This window comes from Tribolium castaneum, chromosome 2 (assembly GCF_031307605.1).
Source record: "Tribolium castaneum strain GA2 chromosome 2, icTriCast1.1, whole genome shotgun sequence".
Lineage (NCBI taxonomy): Eukaryota > Metazoa > Arthropoda > Insecta > Coleoptera > Tenebrionidae > Tribolium > Tribolium castaneum.
Window position 1 is genome coordinate 25,387,081 of NC_087395.1, and position 17,164 is coordinate 25,404,244.

The 17,164-nt window shown below is 32.2% G+C and overlaps 4 protein-coding genes across 6 annotated transcripts in view; 2 read left to right on the forward strand and 2 right to left on the reverse strand.

The window, feature by feature from the left end:
- The window catches only part of LOC657829 (T-lymphocyte activation antigen CD86), a 105,908-nt gene extending 97,764 nt beyond the window's left edge, over positions 1-8,144 (forward strand). For all 3 annotated transcript variants that reach the window (XM_964264.5, XM_008200176.3, XM_064354743.1), the window contains exons 4-6: positions 4,673-4,800; positions 7,536-7,704; positions 7,754-8,144. In XM_964264.5, coding sequence (XP_969357.3) covers positions 4,673-4,800; positions 7,536-7,704; positions 7,754-7,854 — 398 coding nt within the window. In that variant the 3' untranslated portion in view covers positions 7,855-8,144. The remainder of the gene's footprint in view (positions 1-4,672; positions 4,801-7,535; positions 7,705-7,753) is intronic.
- An 823-nt stretch (positions 8,145-8,967) lies between these two features.
- LOC657908 (CD63 antigen) lies at positions 8,968-12,332 on the reverse strand. The gene is made up of 5 exons (XM_964335.5): positions 12,118-12,332; positions 11,832-12,020; positions 11,613-11,783; positions 9,272-9,544; positions 8,968-9,219 (listed from the first exon to the last, which is right to left on the reverse strand). Exons 1-5 carry the CDS (start codon positions 12,187-12,189, stop codon positions 9,049-9,051), a joined length of 876 nt encoding a protein of 291 aa, XP_969428.1. The 5' UTR covers positions 12,190-12,332; the 3' UTR covers positions 8,968-9,048.
- A 32-nt stretch (positions 12,333-12,364) lies between these two features.
- Eip63F-1 (Ecdysone-induced protein 63F 1) lies at positions 12,365-15,494 on the forward strand. Its single transcript, XM_964407.4, has 5 exons — positions 12,365-12,539; positions 12,586-12,625; positions 12,680-12,823; positions 14,826-15,089; positions 15,146-15,494. Exons 1-5 carry the CDS (start codon positions 12,513-12,515, stop codon positions 15,166-15,168), a joined length of 498 nt encoding a protein of 165 aa, XP_969500.1. The 5' UTR covers positions 12,365-12,512; the 3' UTR covers positions 15,169-15,494.
- A 149-nt stretch (positions 15,495-15,643) lies between these two features.
- Positions 15,644-17,111, reverse strand: spict (spichthyin). Its single transcript, XM_964482.4, has 3 exons — positions 16,745-17,111; positions 16,558-16,700; positions 15,644-16,472 (listed from the first exon to the last, which is right to left on the reverse strand). Exons 1-3 carry the CDS (start codon positions 16,965-16,967, stop codon positions 15,849-15,851), a joined length of 990 nt encoding a protein of 329 aa, XP_969575.1. The 5' UTR covers positions 16,968-17,111; the 3' UTR covers positions 15,644-15,848.
- Between the last annotated feature and the right edge of the window lie 53 nt (positions 17,112-17,164).

Consider the following 17,164-nt stretch of genomic DNA (forward strand, 5'->3'; position numbering starts at 1 on the left):
AAAAAGAAAAAGAAGATGAAGTTCCTTCATTTAAACAAATTGTTGTTTATATTTGATATAATCTGAATCATCCGAGGAACATATCTTCAGAATAATAATAATAATAATAATAATAATAATAATAATAATAATAATAATAATAATAATAATAATAATAATAATAAGAATAATAATAATAATAATAATAATAATAATAAAAATAAAAATAATAATAATAGTAATAAAAGTAAGCTTAGTTTTCTAAGCAAAAAAGAAGCTTATTTTGTGTGTTATATGAGCGTTTTCTCATTTCTATGCAAGAGATCATCTGTGATCTGTGTTTTTAGGCAAGAAATTGTCTAAAATTAATAATTCATTTAAAAACTGGTATAAAAACATTTACTATACAAAAGTTAATAATAGTAATAATAATAATAATAATAAAAATAATAATAATAATAATAATAATAATAATAATAATAATAATAATAATAAGTTTATTGCCGTAAAATATTAAAATACATATTGAATTTCTATATGTACTTCACAATTAAAATAAGCAAAACGATTTTAGAAAAAACTTTTTGAAATTAGGATGGCAATGTATAGCTTTCCCATATTTTCTTTTGGAATTGAAAAGATATTTTCAAACGAAGATTTTAAAACAAATTTAAACTAGTTTGTTTAAAAAAGTCTAAAATTTTTTTTTCTTCATTTAAAGAAAAAAAGAACAGACCTTAATTCTCCGTAAAATTGCTACAATTTCATCACCAAATGTGAATTAGATTTTCCAGAGAAAATTTCCTAAGAAAGTTATTATTGCCGTAGATAAAACAAATAGTCATATTTTTAGATTTTACATGGTTTCATAATCCACATTTTCACTTAAATTACTCCATACAAAGAAGGTTTTATTAAAACAAAAAATTATAGAAAAAAAAAAATTGAAAAATTATAAAACGTCAGAATAGGAAGATTTAAGTTTAAAAAAGCGTCTCATTTAATTTACACACAATAACATAAAAAAAATTTAGGGGCGGTTAATATAAAGCTCCGTTAAAATTTAATTCGTTGTTAAAGTTAACAACGCGAATGGACAAACCAAACTGCTTAAATTTGGTCACGTGATAAGTTAATCACGCACTTAATTGCGAACTGAATTAATCAAGTTTGAAATAATAAGTATTATTTTATTGAAATTTAAAGACCGGTTTATAGAAGAGTCATTAATTTAATCAGCAACTAAATGCGTGATCACGTGACTGAACTGAACCAGTTTGATTGGTCTATTCGCGTTTAACCACGAATTAAAATTTAATGAAGCTTTTTATAAATTGGTTCTTAATGATAATCCCTTGTTTTGACTATATTGATGTCTAGAACATTAACTAAAATGTATTGCAGCTAATAAATTGAACTTTTTTTTTCTGACAAAAATATTTTACTAAACTTTTTTTAAAAATTTGCTAACTAATGTGCTTTGATTTAATGAATTGTCTGTTGTAATTTATTTTTCATTTTCCTTGTTTGTGGTGTTTTCGTGCAAAATTGCTTGCAATGCGTTATGCTGGTGCATTATTTTGGCGGTTTTATCTTCGGTGTACATTGTTTGCTGAAGCAAATGCAGTGAGCAGGCCAATCGTCGTGAGATTCCTGCAGTATAAAAACTTATCGCTGCGTCACGTCGCGTCGTCGGTTTTATTAAATGGTGTAGAAGTCGCTATTAAAGCATTTGCGCCGCTCCATCAGTAATTGTGCTTTATGAAGGCAAGACAATTGTAAAAAGAGCAAAAAGCCCGTTTGGGTCGCTCTGCCCGGGTAAATATTGAACATGGCCGTATTCCAGCTAATTGTTTCATGTGCCGTGTTACATTTATGCGTCGTTATTCCATCGAAACGCTCATGTAGATTCAGCTGCGTCCATTAAGTGCACGATATGCTTTACAATTAAAATCAGTAATCACGCGAGCGGCCTCTTCACATGTCGTGTTTTGCCAAGAGGGCCCTTGGGGCCGCAACGACACATGACTTATTTTCCTGCATAAGGGGGCTGACTGTCATAAAACTTGATAAAGCCGGAAAAGCTCCCGAGAATGGTTCTATTGATTCGTGCAGCTTTTTGCACTCGAAGATGGCTTTTGAGTGATTGTAACTCCAAGGTCGTGGGCGGCAGCGGCGGCGGCGGATTCTCCTCGGATCATCAATCTTGCAAAAGCGCATTGTTTTTACTTAGTTTGAGTACAATACATCCGGGGCATTTAACAGTCCGGGAATATGCCCGATATAAATTTCGGGACGAAGGAGAAAAATGATGCGGATGCGAGATGAGGGAAAAAACGGAGAACGAGGTTAAGGAATTACATTAAATGGAAAGGAGGGCGCCGCCAAACATACACCAGTTTGGTTCTAATAAAAAAATTTTTGTTCTTTATTTATTATTTAATGCGTAACATAAGAACAAATGCAACCCTGACAAGCTACACAATGCTTGATTATAGACTTCTTCATTGGAAAAATATTAGAAAAATGAAATAAATTTCACATTTTTAAGCTCAGGAACTTTCAACAGAGCCACCAAATTATTTGTCTAGAATCTTTAGCAAAATTGATGCCATCCTACAACATTAGTTTCATTTGATAAATAATAATAACTTGAAGCTTTGCCAAAATATAGACAAAATTTCGGCTTTTATTTTTATTTTTTCAATTTGTATTTAAATCTAAAATAAAAAAATCTATTCATTTCAAAATCACAAAAAAACAAAAACTCGATTCTGTTATAATAATATTTTTCACCATAAATCAGTTTTTTGAGATTTCAAGATTTTCAATTCTTTGAATATTCAATTGTTAACTTTTGACTTTTAGTTACGTTTCAGTTAAAGTTCTGATAACTGCAAATATTTATGAATTTTTAGCTTTCAATAAGAAAGTTTTTTTAGATTTTGTTCAGTTTTTTTCAAGCTTATTGAAATTTTCAGAATTTAACTAAGTTTTTACAAGTTTTTAATTCGAATACATGGGGTTTTCAACGTGATTATAGTTTTCAGTGCGTGAGATTTTGCACAGTAACTAAAAAAAATTAAAAAATAAATAAGTTGCCTGAAAAACCTGAAAAATTCAAATGATAAATGTAGATACAAATCTGAAAGCAAAAAAGTATAAAATAAAATCTTAAGTTCTGGTTTTTACAATTTCTAGATATTTTATATTTTTCTAGGTTTTGATTTTTTAGGTTTATTTAATTTTAAACTTTCAGTTGGAATAATTTTGGTAACAATCTTCAAATTTTTGGTTTTCAACAATGAGGTTTCTTCAGATCTTGCCTTTTTATTAAGTTGTTCTTATTTTAGATTTTCCCTTGTCCAGGTTTATTTTTTTTTTTTAGTTTTTCGGTTAAACCATATTTTGTTAGGTTTTTAATTCAAATCTTTTAATTATTACAAATCTGTGTTTTTCACCCAATTTAGTATTTTTTAATTAAAATTTCGCGAAACGAGTGAGTTTCTGACTGAAATATGAACTGAAACCTCACAAAAGTCAAAAAATAATGCAGTAGTAAGTACTTAAAAAACGCCGAAAATTTTACAATAGTTTGGATATTTTTGACCAAAAAATAAAAAATACACAAATTTGAAGATTTTCTGGAGATTTGTGATAAAATTCGGCAAAAATATTGATTTTTTGAGTCAAAAACGTCCTGAAAATAACAAAAAGCAGTACAATGTCATTTTAAAATTGAGATATTTAGATTTATATTTTTCAGAATTTTGAACTGAAGAATGACTTAACATGCTTAGAAAGTACCAGAACATTGTCTTCTGTACCCTCATTTGGCGCTTTTTAATAAAATTTAGTGAAAAAGTATCAAATTAAAAAAACTAAAACGCTTAAAAGAAAGATTTTTTATTCGGATATAATTTGCTATTTTGTGTTTTTCGAGTTAATTTGTCGGTTCTCAAACTAATTTGTGCGAAATATTTGCCTTTTAAAGCAGTTATAATTTGTTGATTTAATTAAAAAATTAAAATTAAAGTATGACTTGACCTGACCTGACCTGATCTGCTTGACAATTTTTCTATAAAAAAATAAAAATATATAAAATATGACGTAAACACAAACGAACACGTAAACGTAAACATATGAAAATAAGAAAATAAAGCAGCAAAAGGTAAGCGCATAAAGGCCTAAATTGTAAACATAAAACCACAACTTAATAAACGTATAAATACGTTCAATCATCGTCATTATCGAATAAATATAAGTAAAGTACGTAAACATAAAACCGTAAGACAATTTTCTTCTTGAATTAAGAACTAATTGAACTAAGAAAAAAAGTTTTATTTTTTAGAAAGTAGCGATACAAAATATTGCGAAATTTTTGTTGCTTTGCAATATTTTACAAAATATTCATGAAAAAATACTGACTTAGACATGTTCACTTATGTATTTTGTGAATTTAATCAATTTTTTTAGCTCGTTAATTTTGATAATTGTAAAATAAAACAGTAAAGGAGTATAAAACAACAATATTCTATATCACAAAACCTCGATATCTCGATTTTTGTGGCAACAGGTACTCGACGTATTACAAACCAAAAATTTCAAATAAGCAACGTTTTCAAGAAATGGAATTAAATTGTTTGATGATCGTGGTGTTGAGCTGGCTCATCCACATCTCTGTTGTTTCCAGAACCAGACACGGAGATCGTGGGCGGTCCTGAGCTGTTCATTGATCGAGGCAGCACCATCAACCTTACCTGCGTGGTCCGGCACAGCCCGGAGCCTCCGGCGTACATCTTCTGGAACCACAACGATGCCGTAAGTATCCCACAACCGGAAAAACGCCCCCTTTGACTAATTTCATCGCCGGCCGGTTGTATTGTCTGTCGCTCGCAGTTTTATCGCCCGGAAAACGGACTTCGACGACTTTTGGCCAACGCGACGCGTTAATTATTCGACGGATTTCCACTTCATAAAGGCGACGTGTCACATTCCGGAATTAGCGCCATATGCATTCACAACGACGGGTTTATCTCGCGGTTCACACCGGCGGCAAACTTTTAAATTGCGGAATGATATTTTTCACAACAAAGGAAATGCAAGCCTGCCATCCGGGGCCACTAATTCAACACACAACTTTTATAACGAGATTATGGAAAATGCAAGCCGACTACGGTGCGACTTTTGACACCTCGACAGGGTGCGGAGCACACATTGAAAGTTTACTTCAGAATCATTTTTCATAATTCAGTCTAACAAGCAAACTGTGTTTTTTAAGATAAAACATGATTTTGAATGGCATATTGTCGAAACCAGTGACCAGACCTAACTTGACTTAATAAAGTCTCTCTATTCTTGTTATCTCTAATAGTTCCGGAGTTATTGCTCGATAAATGTTCCGGACACCCGGAATCGACCAAAATCGCGACAACAATTGGAAAAATCAAACATCAAAAAATCGAACATATGGACTTTTTTTGGACTTTTAACAACTCTAGAGGGTTGTAAAGGCATACATATGTATGAAAAACTATGATAGAACGAGATTTAAAAAAATTTAATTTTATCACTTTCTTAAAGGTAAGTGTATAATTTTAGCAAAAAAGTCAAAATTTTAAATCTCGTGAAAAGTTGGTATAATACAGAAAATGAGCCGCTGAATTCAATGGAACAAACCGCGTTGCTCTACAACTCTTAGCTTTTGAGTTATGAATTTTTTGAAAAATAACTCGGCGCATCCACCATTTTTCAAATTAAAATATAATAAATTACGGTTTAACTATTCGAAAAAATGAAACTATTTTCATTCGTATCTATGCAAAATGATCCGGGGAATCGACTGGCATCGAGAAAATTGCCAAATTCCTAATAGTTTTTTAGTTATGAATTTTTTTTAATTTGAGCAATTTTTGCCTTTATTTGCAATTTTCTCGAAAACTATTAGTCGGAGAACAATGATCTTTTTTGAAAAAGATAGATAATTTAAAGAGCTTTCCAACGATAATACACTTTATAGGGTTATCTCTAATAGTTCCGGAGTTCTTGCTCGATAAATGTTCCGGACACCCGGAAATCGACCAAAATCGCGACAAAAATTAAAAAAATCAAACATAAAAAATCAAACATATGGACTTTTTTTGAACTTTTAACAAGTCTAGAAAGTCGAAAAGACATATATAAGTCCGAAAAACCATGATAGAACGAGTTTTAAAAAAAAATTATTTTTTTACTTTCTTAAAGGTAAGTGTATTACTCAGGAAATTTTAGCAAAAAAAAGTCAAAATTTTAAATCTCGTGAAAAGTTGGTGTAACACAGAAAATGAGCCGTAGAATTCAATAGAAAAAACCGCATTGCTCTACAACTCTTAGTTTTTGAGTTATAAATTTTTTGGTAAAAATAACTCGGCGCATCCACCATTTTTCAAATTAAAATTAAATAAATTACGGCTTAACTATTCGAAAAAATGGAACTATTTTCATTCGTATCTAAGCAAAATGATCCCGGGAATCGACTGGCATCGAGAAAATTGCCAAATTCCCAATAGTTTTTTACTTATAAATTTTTTTAAAATTTGACCAATTTTTGCGTTTATTTGCAATTTTCTCAAAAACTATTCGCCGGAGAATAATGATCTTTTTTAAAAAAGATAGATAATTTAAAGAGCTTTCCGACGATAATACACTTCATAAGATTATCTCTAATAGTTCCGGAGTTATTGCTCGATAAATGTTCCGGACACCCGAAATCGACCAAAATCGCGACAAAAATTGGAAAAATCAAACATCAAAAAATGGAACATATGGACTTATTTTCGACTTTTAACAACTCTAGAGGGTTGTAAAGGCATATATAAGTCCAAAAAACTATTATAGAAAGAGTTTTAAAAAAAAATAATTTTTTCACTTTCTTGAAGGTAAGTTATTGCTCAGGAAATTTTAGCAAAAAAAATCAAAATTTTAAATCTCGTGAAAAGTTGGTATAATACAGAAAATGAGCCGCTGAATTCAATGAAACAAACCGCATTGCTCTACAACTTTTAGTTTTTGAGTTATAAATTTTTTGAAAAATAACTCGGCGCATCCACCATTTTTCAAATTAAAATAAAATAAAATACGGCTTAATTATTCGAAAAAGTAAAACTATTTTCATTCGTACCTATGCAAAATGATCCGGGGAATCGACTGGCATCGAGAAAATTGCCAAATTCCCAATAGTTTTTTAGTTATGAATTTTTTTTAATTTGACCAATTTTTGCGTTTATTTGCAATTTTCTCGAAAACTATTAGTCGGAAAACAATGATCTTTTTTGAAAAAGATAGATAATTTAAAGAGCTTTCCAACGATAAGACACTTCATAGGGTTATCTCTAATAGTTCCGGAGTTATTGCTCGATAAATGTTCCGGGTACCGAAAATCGACGAAAATCGCGACAAAAATTGAAAAAATCAAACATCAAAAACTCAAACATATAGACTTTCTTTGGATTTTTAACAACTTTAGTGTTGTTAAAATACAATAATTCATAATTAAAAGTGTTGATTTCTTTTGCCAGATAATAAGTTACTCTTCGACGAGGGGCGGCGTCAGCGTGGCCACCGAGCGTGGGGAGACTAGCCGTAGCGTCCTCCTGATCCAGAAGGCGCGTCCCTCCGATTCTGGCAATTACCAGTGCAACCCCTCCAACGCCCGGACCGCCAACGTGACGGTGCACGTCCTCAACGGTACCCCAAAAATAAACAACGAATTTCCCATTTAACTAAAATTTTCCAGGAGAGCACCCCGAAGCCATGCAACACGGCGGCAATCAACGGATGGGCCCCTCGTTGGGGGCGCTGGCTTTCATCTCCTACGTTCTGTTGGTCTATTGTTAAGTTTCGAAGAAGAGTTTTAAATTCCGTTTAGTCGTTGCTCTGATGGTGTATAATGTCGACGTATCTGTTAAATGCTCTCTATCACCGTGTATATTCCATCGACGGCGACGGCGCTCCTACGTCACGACGTCTTCATCCATGTAGACTATTATTGTATATACAGTTATGGCAACTCGTAGATCTAAGTCAAAGGTTGTTGGTTTATTTTCCTAAGTTGACAAACTACACGTTTATGTATTATATACTTTTGACCGACACTACTAATTTTAATAAACAATTCAATTTTCAAACTCCATCACTTCACCCAAAAAAACTATGCCAGGTTCAAAATAAAAAATTCAACTAAAAACTACTTTTTAAAAAAGTACTTTTTTTAAACAAGTCCAAAGTTCATCTTCTTGAGTTGAAATTATGTTTAGGTGCATTTAAGAAAATATTCGAATTTAATTTCCTTTTTTTGTTGCCTTCTCTCAAACAAAGCAAGTAGAAATTTTCTTGAGAAAATATCAAAGTTATTATTAAAACTTAATGTAAAATCCTCTGTGCAATTATTATAATTTAAACCATTTCTTTTTACACGAAGCTTTCTCATTGAATAAACGCACTAAAGACAAAAAAAACTCCGTAATATTTTGTTTTGCAATTTTAGTAAAAAAATTAAAGGTGGGTCCATAAATCCAGGAATATTTACACAACTTCTATAATTTAAGTTATTTATCAAAATTCAAATACAAATTATCAGTAAAAACAAATACAGAAAGCGCTAAAACAACGACAAAGTTTGTTAATGTTTGACAATTAAATGAGTTTTATTTTTAAACAAAAACTTCAACCTGTCACAATGACTGATAAAAGACAGTTATACGCAGTTGTTATTACAATTTTTCTTAAATTGTTATCAAAGTTGATAAAAAATATTGCCCAAAGTCCGTACGGTCCATGATATTTTTTCGTTTCATTTATAAAATTATATGATTAAACAAAGACAATGGTTTTCTCCTTTATTTCGTTTTATCTAATCTCGAAAAAGTAAACAATTTTAACGCAATCATTTTTATTTGTCACCACATTTTGCGATTATTTTTCCACCTCGACATTTTCTCAAACAACTCGTTTAAATCCAGATAGAATTTATTCAAACTTCAGTTACAAACTTACAATTTTTAAAAATAATATACAACAAAAGTAGCCCTTTCAAGCCTCCGAAAACGTCGGAGTGTACAAAACCGGAGTCGGATTCTCCTCCTTCCCTCTAGCCAACTGCTCGTAAGCCCTTTGACGGTCCTGATCCCTCTCGATCAATTTCTGCGTCTTCAGACGTCGGACGGCTTTAGCCAACATCCAGGCGAAAATAATTCCCAACAACTACCAAAAAACCACACTTTAACCCTCTCTTGACAATTTCACTCGCACAAACCTGGATAAAGGCCACAGCCAGTGCGCCACAGCCCAGCAAAAGGGCACTTTCGGAGACGATATAAGTCAAAGCGTCCAAACATCCGTCCTTGAAAACTTTGTTACGAGGGCAACTGTGGGGCTCATCGTAGCGGTAGCGGGGGCGGCAGCACGAAGGCGGTCCTTGCCACATTTCGGTGGCAGTGGTGAGGGCTGCAGAAGATGTGGGGGCTGCAGAAGTTGAAGAAAAAATGGGGCTCCAGTCGCTCGCTCCGTCGATACCGCAACAAAACAACTACAGGATTTTTGGATTTATTTCGGTTTTGTGATTCAAAATTAAGTTGGGAACACTGATTTTAAATAAAAAAAACTTTTTTACGGCGTTTTTGGATTGTTGGGCTAATCCCTAAATTAGACATTTTCAAAATAACTATCCAGAGTTCATATTTAGATTTCAAAAGTGGTCAAGTTTTAAAAAATACATGAAAAATACATTAGTTACAGCTCTTTCCGCATGCTTATAACAAAAATTAAAGTTCTTTAGCCTTATCAAAGAATTTGTTTTGAATTAGCAAAAAGTATAACAAAATTTTGAACAGAACTTAATAATTCAACAAAAAATGAAGAAAAATAATTTAAGAAAAAAATTAAAGAAATTTCCGCATTGTCAAAAAAATAACTCGAAAACTATCACACATAGATATAGAGAATTATTCGGAACAGAATTTATTAAGTAATATAAAAATTATGGCATTCTATTTAAAAAAATTAACTTCTTTTCTCTTTTGAACAAACTGCCGAACTTTTTTTAAATAACCAATACTATTTAAAATTCTTTAAAAATCGCAGTTACCCATTTTTGAAATAAAAGATTTTCAAAAAACTCTAGATATTTAAATTTTTTTCCGCAAAGCTTGGCTTCAGAGTTATTTTTTTTGAGTAATAAAAAAACTTAAAAAGTCCTTTCGGCTTCAGGCTTAAGTTAATTATTAAGAAGACAGACACGTTTATTTTGGTTATATAATCTATTACCGACGTTTCGCCACATTTTTTGAAGCTTCTTCAAGACAATAAATAGAAATTTTTTTGTATAACGTGTTTTTTGTTCACCAATATTTTGTTACACAAATTTACTTATAGCGTTTTTTCAAAATATTCTCCACATCTTCCCTGAACCTTTGGATAGTGAAATCCCTTTTAAACTCTGATAAAATTGAGAGAAAAATGTAATGATTTAAACTCAAAGATAAATAGGTATAATATCTTTATTGTTTAAATATAATTTTTTGCACGACCTTTAGCGTTAGAAATGTTAATTTTTTATTTAAAACTTTTATATATGTTTTAAATTTGCATCAACAAAAAAAATTAAATCCATAAGGTGATTCAGAAGAAATGAAAAATGAAAATTAAAAAAATTAAACACTGCTTCTAAAAAATTACTGAAATGTTTTTTTTTCAAAGTAACCTCCACATCTTTACCGAATCATTTAGTACTAAAAATAAAATTCTGATAAAATAAAAAAAATGAAAAAAAAAATTTAAACTCAAAAATAAAACAAGTACTATGTTCGTTGTGAAAATATTTTTTACGAACTTAAGATATAATAATTTTTTGAGAAAAAAAACATATTTTAAGTTTGCGTTAAAAAAATTGAGATCTTTTTTCAATAATCCGCAATTGTCACATTTCTCAAAAGCTGAATCTACAGAGTGATTTAAAAAAATTACAAGTCAGACCAAATCAAAGACTGAAACTTTTTTAAGGTCTACACATTTTTCCAGAATAATTCAATGTTAAAATTCCTACTACATAATGATTAAACTCAAAAACAAAAATATTCGTTGTTTAGATCATTTTTTCCACGTATTTTAAATATGTAGTCATTATTTTTTTATTTCAAAATTAGGTAGGTATTTATTTTAAGTTTTCGTAAATAAAATTAAAATCTCTTTCTGTAAAACTTAAATTGACATATTTCTCAAATGTTAAATCTACAAGGTGATTCAGGAAAACTAACAATTCAGACCAAATCAAAATCTGAAACAATGAAATGCTTTTAGAAAAGTACTAAAAAATTGTTTTTCTTAATTAATCTCAAATATTTCCCTTTTAAGATAAACCAAAAAAAAGATACAAAAAAAGACTTCCCTTTTCAAATACACAAAAAATGATTTGAAAGATTTCCAAACAATATGAATTGACGCACTTGACGGCTGAATACCAGCATTTTTCAGTGTTACCAATTTAACTTTAAAACCACTAGACTGAAATTCTCTGGTTTCTGATTCATAGATTTCCAAATTAAGTTTGCAACAGTGTCTAATGTTGCCAACTTAATTTCAAAATCACGCCCGCTCACCCTTTGCTGGGTAAAGTCCCAAATATTGCGATCGTAATCATCATTCTCATAGTTTGAAAACGACTCAGTCATTTTTAGCCTGATTGAAGTTTCGATTTGGCTCCTCATTGCATAGGCGGCTATAGCCGCCGAAATCTCCATAATGAGAAGAATCGAGAGGAAGAAACCGAACTAGAAACGTTAATTAGGCCCCAAAAAGCTCATTTTTGTGCTCAATACCAGGTTGATAAGACAGGTGCTTTCCTTGATGGCCCCAACACAACCGAAAATCGCCACGAAGAAAATTACAACCCCTATAACAATCGCAAGGATCGAAGGGCTGAAATAGTGGACTTCCATAAACTGCTCGAAGTCTCCATAAATCGCTTTGATTGTCGACCCGATCGATATCAATAAAAACCCAATCATCTATAACAATAGATAAGAGATAAAGGATTTATTTGGTGTCATGAGGATGAATCGTGGGCGCGTTTGGTTTGGTCTTCAAGCATTTTTTCGTACTCACCACAAACATGAAATTGGACACAAACAGCATATACTTGATGCACTTCATCCCCACGTCGATGTCGTCCGCCATTTTGGCAATTTTGCAAAATTTCTGATTTTTGGAAAAAGGCTCCGTTCGCTTCGCCACACTTGAACCGACTGATAAAAGATAAGCCTCGAATAACTTTATACCAGCATTGATCGTATCGATAAGTGAGGCCCAAATCTCAATGTTTTGGAGGAGTGTGTTTGTTGTTCCCCCCGAAAATTGCGTAAGGCCAGGTAAGCAGAAAACGCCGTTATCTCGTGTTTGTGTCTCCCAGTTTATAAATCTGACGAGTTCGAGCAAGTGCTTGGCGTTGGCAGTGTTTCAGTAAACACGGGTAAATGCGAGCGATTAGATAAAGCGGCACAATGGCGAAAGCGGGCCAGCGACGAAGAGTAAGTCGAAAGTTTTCGAAAATTTGCAATAATGCCGTTTTTCTAGAGTTCGATCAAAAAGGAGTTCACAGAGAAGGAATTGCAAGGTACTGGACGCCGGCCAGGTTATTCTTAGACCGCTATTTTGAGCTATTTTGTAGATTTAAGGACCGCCTTTGAACTCATCGACTCGAACCAGGATGGACGCATCAACCCCGACGAGTTCAAAATCATGCTCGAAAATGTCGGGATTGAGCTGGAGGATGAGAAGATTGAGGAGCTGATCCGGAGCGCCAGTCATGCAGGTAGTGGCGGATTCCTACTGTCTTGTTTCGTTGTGTGTGAAAATTTCAACTCGACTTTTGGCTTTTTCAGTTTGTAGAAATGTGATAATAATACTAAAAGACAGAGCAAAGCTCTGTTTACCAAGCTACAGAACGACAGATTCTACAAGTAAAAGTTAATATTAAAGCATGATTTTTTTCAAAAATTCGGCAAAAATTTTAGTAATTTGGAAACATCGTAACCAAAAACTACAAGCCACAAATATGATTGTAACAAATAAATAATCAATTAAAAAAAATCACAACTTATCGCTTTCGTAATATAAAAAATACTTTAAAATTATATACCTCTTAAGGTTTGACTCTAATTACCATTTCTTTTTGTAAAACTTGCCTAAACTATTACCATTGTTTGTCGAGTTCAATATACAAAGTGGTTTAGGAAAGATTAAAATCCAAGCTAATACTTTCAAAGAATTCGGCTTAATTTTTTTTATTATTAAATAATTTCATTATTAACACCACTGTAGAAAAAAAGAACAGTTAAAAAATTCTATATTTTTCCCGTATCAGAAGTAATCAAAACTGTACGTTGTGATGTAATTAATTACTTTTAATTAATTCATTAATAAAAAAAATGCCAAAAATTTTAATTAACTTGGTAGCTGAAAACACGAGAATATCCTAAGTTTGTTGCTCAGGTAATTTTTTTCATGAAATATTTACTTTAATTGAAAAATTACAACTTTTCCATTTTTTCCATTTTGACAATATTAAGGCATCTTTTTGTAAAACTTAAACTGTTTTTTCAAAATCTAAACCGAAGAAAGTGATTAAGAAAAATCACAATTCGCGTCAAATTAAAAGATGATGCAACAAAATAGGTATTGCTTTTACGGAAAATTACTGAAAAATTTTTGTATATAAAAGTCTACTGAAAGTAAAAATTAATAAACCACGCAGAATTCAGCGTTTATAATAAATTAAATATACTTTATACAGGGTGATACAAAAGATAACTCTCGGGAGGTGATGAAAAACATCAAAATAAATTAAAATTTCCTTCAACAAAAAATTCTTAAGCCTTTTTTCAAAGTTAAATTTTGTAGTTAAGTGTTTTTTTGACTTTAGTTAGCTTAAGCGCCAGCTCTTGCAATATTAAATAACAAATACCTATTAAAAAAAAATCACCAATTAAAATCGCATAATATTCACAACGAATTAAAAAAATCTGACTTCATTTTTGTGAATCTGCATGCAGATTTAAATTAAAATTAAAATACGTTTAATTTTGAACTTTTGGATGTACGTATTCGTATGGCATGAACATGCATGCCATCATCAGATACATTATACAAAGGACCTGAAAACCAAAATTAATTTAATTAATTAATTAAGTTATTAAGTTAATTAATTAATTGACTTCTTAAATGTTTTTTTGTGCAAAATATCCGTAAGAAAATCACTTATCCTAAAAAATCGTTAAGTAAGAATTAGAAATTTAATAAAAATTTGGTGCTAGCACGGATAGCTACAATTTTATAAATAAAATTCTGCTGAAACATTATTTAAACATCGTCGTTAATTAATACTATAGAAATCATAATCTCTCGATTAATAATTAATATTTTCATATTATTAATTATATTGAAACTGATATTTTTAATTAATTAATTATGAATACTACCAATTAATTTTAATTATAAAGAAAAGTGAAATGATTTGAAAAAAATGTTGATTTCTGTGCACTTTTAAGAGACTCATTCTGTATATATTAAGTCTGCGTTGACAAAAACCTTCTAATTTTTTTATAAATAAACAATTTTCCACTTTTGTTTCAATATATTTTCCAAAGGTATTCAATTGTTTTTGAATTAGCAAGAAATAATTATATAATTTTAAATCAACTTTGATCGTTTTCCACGTAATTTATTTATTTTTTTTGAAAAAACGCCGCCCAATATTTCTGATATACAGGACGTTTCCGTTAATTCGCCAACTAATGAGGTATGTTTTGGCACAGGGGTTGAGGTGATCGATGAGAATGAGTTCCTCACGTGGATTAAGCACATTCAGGAGTTGCGGCCTGAGGCGAAAAGCGAGGACGATGGGGCGAAGGAGCTCATGGAAGCGTTCCGAGTCTTCGACTTAGATAATAACGGATATATCACAAGGGATGAGTTGAGGCTGGCGATGGATAAGATTGGAGAGCCGGTTACTGAGAGCCAATTGACTGAGTTTATTAATATGGCTGATACCGACAAAGACGGGAAAATTAATTACGAAGGTACAACTAACCCATTCTTAGGCGAAACTAATTTTTTCAGTGATTTATTTTTCCAGAATTTGCGAAATTGTTATCTTAGAAGAATAAAAACGTGTTGTGACTTCATGGACGTAAATTATGTGACGTCAGTGTTTGCCTTGTGGATTAAATTGACTTTAGTTGAGTGATAATGAAGTTTCCCAAATCTCTTTATTGCACAGTGCGTATAAAAAAATCAGTTACAATGTAACTATGTTAATCGATTATTTGTTGTAAAGAGTTTGCGACTTGATGGCTCAAACAATACGTAATTCTTGAATATATTTACATTTTGTCAAGTCACAAACTTGTTAAGGAACAAACATTTGTGTAAATATAATAATAAATTTTGTTGAATTTATGGCAAATAAAACAATTCACAGCAAATTATTGCCGTTTGCTGAATTCCTATGGAACATGCCATTATTTACTATTATTTTTTAATGATGTCTCTAAGACACGAGCCGAAGCGAGTGTCGTACCGAGTATATAATATATGTAATATTCAATGGGAGACGGGGGCAGAAAAGAACACATTTGTTCTACTGAATCATATTTATTTACAAAATCTTTTGTCGGTTACAGTGGACCTATTTACATAATTGCATTTGTTTGCGACTTGCCTAAGGTTGGCAATAACTATATAAATGTCCCTAACAAGTCACAAACCCCTAAACACGATAAATAAATTATGGCAAATAAAACAAGTCACAGCACATTTGAGGTAGATATGATACAGACCTACGTGTAAAAAACGCTCGTATAATCACTCCTTAACAAACTCTGCTTCTGATAGTTGTCTTTCCTATAGCCTTGGAGCATAAAAATCGCAACAATCACAGTTAAAAATCCGCAAATACTCCCTAGAATATCCTCAAAAGTCATATTGCCCCACTCGTTGAATAAAATCGCTGAAGCTACAATCACTAAACTTGTAAACATTACATAATATACCGGTGTGACAACACTGGTGTTGAATAAATCCAAAGCCTTGTTTAAATAATTCATTTGGATGAAAATACAGACGGCTACAGTCAAGAAAAATAAACTGGAAGACCAGTAACTTAAATCGCTCGGCTTTGACACAATTTCGCTTATTGACAAGCCCAGGCCTTTGCAGGCCATGACAGTTAAGCTCCCGACTGAGGAACAAAGCGTTATGTAAACCATTACATGGCGCGAGCCGTATCGAGGGCCCACGTAAAAAATTATAATTATTGTTATTGAAACTACAGTTATTATATAATTAAGGAAATAGGTGTTGTGGAGCTTGGACACCAGCTCAGCGACGGAGGCCACTTCCTGTTCCTTCGGCGAGTGGATAATCAGGACGATTGAGCCAAGGATGCACAAAAGACAGCCCAACTAAGCAAAAAAATGATAACCCAACTTGACAAAAAAAATCACTAAAATCTAGGGTGCAAACTACCACTGTCATCCGCTATATTACCTTCCCGAGGGTATTTAGAGTCTCTTTGAGGAACTTGGAGGCTAAGACTGCCGAAACCAGCACACTGAGGGCCCCCAGAGGTGTCACAAGCGACGCAGGTGCCACCGTATAAGCCGCGAAATTCGCCAACTCTCCTATCCCCACTAGAGCCCCAATTAGGCAAAGTCACCCAAAATGCAACACTCACTTGTTAGGAACCCCAGCCACCACATCCAGTCCTTCAAATAGCCGAACCCCCCAGCTCCGGCCCGCAAAGCCCCCTTCCGACTTAACCTCAACAATGATAGCTTTTTTATGATAAAACTCGACCCTATAAAAACAGACGACAGGATCGCGAGACCCAAACCACTATAAAACGACAATTGGGTGTTTTTCCCAGCCTGAGACCAGGCTTTTGTTGACGATTCCATTTTTTGAGGTTATAACTAGGTGTTTGGCGAGTTATTGGAAAAAAACTGAATTCGTGATAATGTTATCACGCTGAGTCACCTGTTAACGATGCGCTATCAATTATTAACGGGAATTTTATCGGTTTTTGTGGAGAGTCATTTGTGACGTCATAGGGAAAGTAAGGTTATGTAATTAATTATCCTTGTAATTCCAAAAA

What these genes read in the sequence shown, in the direction of transcription:
- Eip63F-1 (XM_964407.4), top strand. Translation starts at nt 12,513, where the DNA reads ATGGCGAAAGCGGGCCAGCGACGAAGA. An exon ending in CACAGAGAAGGAATTGCAAG is followed by an intron (nt 12,626 to 12,679) that starts GTACTGGACGCC and finishes GCTATTTTGTAG; the next exon opens with ATTTAAGGACCGCCTTTGAA. An exon ending in CCGGAGCGCCAGTCATGCAG is followed by an intron (nt 12,824 to 14,825) that starts GTAGTGGCGGAT and finishes GTTTTGGCACAG; the next exon opens with GGGTTGAGGTGATCGATGAG.
- LOC657908 (XM_964335.5), bottom strand. Translation starts at nt 12,189, where the DNA reads ATGGCGGACGACATCGACGTGGGGATGAAGTGCATCAAGTATATGCTG. An exon ending in GGGACTTTACCCAGCAAAGG is followed by an intron (nt 9,545 to 11,612) that starts GTGAGCGGGCGT and finishes AAAATCCTGTAG; the next exon opens with TTGTTTTGTTGCGGTATCGA. An exon ending in TGGCTGTGGCCTTTATCCAG is followed by an intron (nt 9,220 to 9,271) that starts GTTTGTGCGAGT and finishes GTTTTTTGGTAG; the next exon opens with TTGTTGGGAATTATTTTCGC.
- spict (XM_964482.4), bottom strand. Translation starts at nt 16,967, where the DNA reads ATGGAATCGTCAACAAAAGCCTGGTCTCAGGCTGGGAAAAACACCCAA. An exon ending in GTGGCTGGGGTTCCTAACAA is followed by an intron (nt 16,701 to 16,744) that starts GTGAGTGTTGCA and finishes TTGGGGCTCTAG; the next exon opens with TGGGGATAGGAGAGTTGGCG. An exon ending in CTCTAAATACCCTCGGGAAG is followed by an intron (nt 16,473 to 16,557) that starts GTAATATAGCGG and finishes TTTTTTGCTTAG; the next exon opens with TTGGGCTGTCTTTTGTGCAT.